We start from the raw sequence: 6,065 nt of genomic DNA on the forward strand, positions 1-6,065 counted from the left end.
TCTTTCTTTCTTTCTTTCTTTCTTTCTTTCTTTCTTTCTTTCCTTCCTTTCTTTCTTTCTTTCTTTCTTTCTTTCTTCTTTCTTTCTTTCTTTATCTATCTATTTGCCAATTTTATGATTGTAAGTGCATCTTAATCCTGTGATTTTTATTTCTTTGACAGTGATAGATACTGAACATTATCACATAGGCTTATTGGCCATTTCTATTACCTTTGTTTTAATAAACTATTGGGTTATCTTTGTGCAAATAGTTTTGAATGTGTATCTTTGTTGCTCAATATTTTGCCCATATCTTTCATTTTTGCTTCAGGAAAAATTACCAAAGTGCAATTGATGAATGCAAGTGCATTCAGATGCTGGGGGCTTTTTGTGTATATTAACAAACTGCTCTTCTAACATGTACCAATTTACACTCATAAACAACAGCAGAACTGACAGCAAGAAACTGACTCCTTCTCGTTCCTGACTTTAAAACTTTCGTAATAAAAACTCATAGACAAATTTCAAATACAAATAGAAACCTGAAAGAAAATATGCTCATTTCCCTTGAAGCATTTTCAACATGAATTATTACTTAAATTAAAAATTAAAAACTTTCTAGTGTGATGAGCAACCCATTCCATAGAAAGTCGTTCTTTAAATTTCTATTTTCTCTTATAATGTTTTTTATTTTATTTTATTTTATTTTATTTATTTTATTTTATTTTATTTTATTTTATTTTATTTTAATTTTATTTAAAGTCGTTCTTTAAATTTCTATTTTCTCTTATAATGTTTTTTATTTTATTTTATTTTATTTTATTTATTTTATTTTATTTTTGTCATTTTGTCTTTTTCCGTGTCCGGCAATGGATTGCAACCCTCAGTGTTGCCCCCGTACCGGATCAGGGACCGGCAACGGGATCGCAACCCTCGGCGTTGCCCCCGTGCCTTGCTCAGCCAGTGAGCGGGAACCGGTCTGTATGTGGGATCCGAACCCTCGGGCGGGAGCGCCGCCGCACTTCCCAAGCGGCGCACTATCCAGTGCGCCACCGGGCCGGCCCCTTATAATGTTTATTTATTCAATTATAAAGGTAATACAAACTTAATGCAAAATATTCAATATATAAAATAGAAAATATGAGTTTCTTGTGGTCTCATTCCTAAAAGCACCACTAATAACTATTTAATATATATTCTTTCAGATTACTTTCTAGGTATATTTTAACATAAGTAACTATTGCAATTATTGTCATTAATGTTTTACAAAACTTTTACATACTCACTTACTGCTCCTTTTATTTTAAATTCAACAACATACCTAGGTCATCTCCTCATGTTAGTATCCACAGGTCTAATTTAATGCCCTTAATGGATGCATATTGCGTCATAGTACAGATATAACATATTTAAATAGTCCCGTTGGTAACATTTGAGATATTTCCAAATAAATAATGTTTACTCCAAATTTTGCAATTTTGCAGTACATATTATCATACATATATTTTATGCACCCTGTGTGTACATAATATTTTTATTATGTGAAGGGTAAATTTCTGTCTTCTGTCCAAATTTACATTTCCTAGATTAATAGAGAAGTTGCCCATCTTTTCGTAGATTATCAGCCAGTATATTTCTTTGTCAATAACCTTCCTCTTCATGATAATTTTCCTTTACTTTTTTCTTTTGGGATATTCCTATTTTTCATATTTTAAAGTTTTGTTTCATTTTTAGTTGACACATAATTGTACGTATTTATGAAGTAAAATGTGATGTTTCCATAGTGTATACATTGTGTAATGGCTAAATCAAGGTATTAGCAAATCCATCACCTCAAGCTTTTATCATTTCTTTGTGGTGAGAACATTCAAAATCTTCTCTTCCAGCTATTTTGAAACATCAGTTTAAAAAAGTCCTTATACCTTATGTTGCAAATATTTTCCTCCAGGTTCCTATTTGCCTGTGAAACATGTATATGTGTCTCGGGCCATGAAAGTTTTTAAATCAGGAGCTAGAGGGTGTTTGCTCTCTTTAAAGATACTCAGCGCTGGTGGAGGGTCTTTCGCAGCACTGTGTGGACTTCCTTGTTCCGCAGGCAGTAGATGATCGGGCTGCACATGGGGGTGACCACCGTGTAGATGACTGACAGCGCCTTGTTGAGGTCTGTGGATTGGATGTGGCTCGGTCGGGAATACATGAAGAGGACCACTGAGTAGAAGATGCCCATCACAACCAGGTGGGAGGTGCAGGTAGAGAGGGCTTTGCAGCGGGCAGCAGCTGATGGCATGCAGAGCACAGCCCTACCAATGGCTGAGTAGGAGGCCAAGGAGACAAGCAGGGTTCCACAGAAGATCATGACGGCGGAGATAAAGTCAACCAGCTCTGTCAGGGCCACGTGGGTGCAGGACAGGTTGAACAGAGGGGAGACATCACAGAAGAAGTGGTTGAGGATGTTGGGGCCACAGTAGGAAAGGCTGGCAATGCATGTGGTCTTGACCACTGAGACCAGAAGCCCACCAAGCCATGAGGACAAGGCTAATCCCATGCAGATCTGGGGCCGCATGAGCAGTGGATAGTGGAGTGGGTGGCAGATGGCCACGTAGCGGTCATAGGCCATGGAGGCCAGGAGGGTGCACTTGGTACCAATGAGAGAGATGAATAAAAAAAGCTGAATTATGCAGGCTGTGAAAGGCACATGGCAGGGACTGGACTTCAGGCCCATGAGCAGGCTAGGCATGGTCACTGACACGTAGCACATCTCCAGGCAGCTGAGGTTGCCCAAGAAGAAGTACATTGGCTTGTGGAGATCACTGTGGCTGCAGATGAGGTAGATGATGAGTGTGTTCTCCAGGAGAATCAGAAGATAGAGAATCAGGAAGATGGCAAATGCACCATCCCTTACGCCTTGCCTGACAGACAAACCCAGGAGAATAAAATCCTGATTTCTGGATATATTGGCCAATTCCGGAGACCTCCCCATCTAAGTAAAGAAAAAAATATATTTGTAGAGACCCTGGTCCATATGGAAGTACGAGCTTCAAAAGAGGAAAAGAGTATGTGGTTTGGTTCCTCTGGAGCTGATATAACTTTGCTTTAGGTTGATTATTGTCAGGAAGAGCAGTGATGAGCAATTGGAAAGTGGCAAAACTGGAAACAGAAGACTTAGCACTTGTACTGACTCAGTCTGTGATCTTAGGTGAAACACTCAACCTTTAGGAGCCTCAGTTACTTTATCTGTAAAATGGAGGTAAAATCTATCTTCGTGAAATCCTTAGTCCTTCAGAATATTAAGCACAACAATCGATGAGAAGGTGCTTTATAATGTAAGGAATGATTGTTATTTCCTTACTCTTGAAGACCTTAATAACTGGTCCTTTCATGGTTGGATTTTCTTTCTTTTTTTTCCCCAAAAATTTTCCAAGAAATTTTTAATCACCTGTACTATTTTAAATGAAGACTCACAGTTCTCTTATTCTGATAAGTATACCTCTCAATTGGCTTGAATTTGGAGGAAATTTGCCACTGTTTATTGGGAAAAAAGTGCCACCAGTAATATTTTTTCTAAAAAGACTGATGAGAAATTTTCTCCCTGAATATTTCTAAAGACAACTTCTTCCAGAAAGATAACATAGCTTTTTTTAAACAAAAGGAACTATATATGTTGAACATTTTTTATATGTCCTGCACAGTGCTGGGTTTTCTAAAACATAGAGATCAGTTTATTTTCACTCCCCTTAAAAACTGACATTATTTTAATCCATTCTTATACACAAATGTACTGAAGATCACAGGCGGTAAGTAACTTGTTCAAAGAGATGAAGTTAAGGGAGCAGGGTCCCTTGCCTCTGCCATTAATACTACGGATCCAACTTGATTTTTAGGGGATAGAGATATAGAAAGTAGACTATTTCTGCTCTTTCTGACTTATCACTCACATGTATTGAACATAAAATATTTATTGAGTATATGCTAGGTACCAGGTGCCTGAATGAGAAAATTTCAATGGATAAGTGCTAAGAAAAAAGCAAATCAGGATGGGTGTAATTGGCCATGACCGGAGGAGGCTGAATGGGGGAGGTGACATTTGAGTTTATTCTTGACTGATGAAAAAGAAATAAGCTGAACATTTGAGCTGGTGGAAGAGCATTCTATGTGGAGCAGGAAAATAAGTGCAAAAATCTCGAGTTAAGAAGGAGCTTCGCACCTTCAATGAAAATAAAAGCCAGTGGGGATGAAGAATAGAGAAATAACTGGAGGAGGAGAAAATTAGGTTTCTTCCATCCATGTATTGAGCAAAATCTGCTTCCCTCAAACTGCACCTCCACGCCAACACATTCTAAGTTTCTCATGTTGTTCTCATGGTATCTTAGTTGACCATTCACTGAAAATTGTTTCACAGGCATACGAAAGTACCAATGGAATTTAATAAAGCTAAGAAACACATCCACAAGCTTGATTTATGACATAACTTGCATTGCAGATCAGCAGGGAAGAGGATAAACTTTTCAATAAATGGTTCTTGGATAATTAGTTATCCATATAGAAAAATGAAAAGAAATTGAAACCTTACATCACATCATTTGCACAAAGAATTAATTTCAGGTGAACTGACATAAGTGCGAATTGAAAATCTCTAAAATTTTAGAAAACAACGTGGAACTATTTTTTGTGACCTTGGATATATAGAAAAAATATATGAAGAAAATATAGAAAAAACAATGAAGAAAAATATAAACCTTGTCTACTTTAAAACTGAAAAATCCTAATCATTGAAAGAAATTCTGATCACTACGAAAAATTTATTAAAGTCACAAAGTGGAAAAATATATTTGCAATATACATGCGATAAGGAATCCCTTCTTAGGATATGCCCCCAAAAATTGGTCAATCGATATGCAAAATAGTTTTTTCAGTAGAAAAATGGGTAAAAGGCCTACATGTATACCTCACTGAGGAATAATTGATGATCCAAAACATGGAAATATGCTCATCTCATTAGGAACCAAGGAAATGAAAATTAAAACTGAAATTATACATTATTTTACACCCATAGAATTAGCACAAATATAAACACCTAAAAATATTAAGTTTAACAATGATAACTTTCATACACTGCTTGTGGGAGTCTAAATTGCTATGATTGCTCGAGAAATAAATTAGGATTTATGTATTAAATTTTAATATGTGACCATGCCCCAGAAATTCTATGTCCAAGCGCATGTCTAGAATAATGTTCATAGCAGCAATGTTTTGCTAGAAAAAAGAAAGAAAACTGTAAACATCACATGTCCAATAGTAAAATTGATAAATAAATTGTGTTCTTATATATAATGGAGTACTATTCTGTAAATAAATGAATAAATTACACCTAACATCATTAATGAATCAATCTCAGAAACAATATTTAGTAAGAAGCAAAAGTCACATAAGTATGCAAATAGCACAATTTCATTTATCTAAAAGTCAAAGTGTGCAAAATTTTTAAACAGACATATTGTTTGGAAATACAAAGTCATGCAGTAAAAGAAAGCAGGGAAAGTAGGGCTGGGGTTGGGGTGGGGAGGGCACAAAGGAGGCTTCTGAGATAAGTGATTGGGTTCTTCTTAAAACAGTTAATGAGTACATAGGATTCCCTGAATTGCTATTTTATATCCTCTACCTGTGTTGCACATATTGTTTTGCACCTACTCAATATTTATACAAAAGTCATGTTTAAAAGTAGCTTCTATATATGTTAAAACTTATATAACTGTACATGAAAAGTCAAATATATGCATATAAATTTTAAAAATAAAATTTTAAAGTAAGTTTTCACTCTAATATCCTTTTTTTCCCACTCTAATATCCTTGTTTACTTACCCAGAGGTAATAACTCTTACTATTTACTGGAGGTCGTTCCAGAATTTTTGTCAGCATATTCACACATTTTGTACAACTATCCTTCCTCTGTTAAAACATGGCCCAAATCACACAATAGGTATGGTTACCAAGTTTCCTTAAATACTATGTCCTCTCTCCCATGCTTCAGTATCTTCTCCCTCATTCATTTTATTATTATTACCCCCTCGAAAGTGTTTAATTTCTCA

At 35.8% G+C, this 6,065-nt stretch overlaps 1 protein-coding gene across 1 annotated transcript; it reads right to left on the reverse strand.

Moving 5' to 3' along the window:
- Window positions 1–2,020: 2,020 nt before the first annotated feature.
- Window positions 2,021–2,959, reverse strand: LOC103606077 (olfactory receptor 5-like). The gene has a single exon (XM_008590673.1). The coding sequence runs from the start codon at window positions 2,957–2,959 to the stop codon at window positions 2,021–2,023; it is 939 nt and encodes a 312-aa protein (XP_008588895.1).
- Between the last annotated feature and the right edge of the window lie 3,106 nt (window positions 2,960–6,065).

This window comes from Galeopterus variegatus, unplaced genomic scaffold, assembly GCF_000696425.1.
Source record: "Galeopterus variegatus unplaced genomic scaffold, G_variegatus-3.0.2 Scaffold6266, whole genome shotgun sequence".
NCBI lineage: Eukaryota > Metazoa > Chordata > Mammalia > Dermoptera > Cynocephalidae > Galeopterus > Galeopterus variegatus.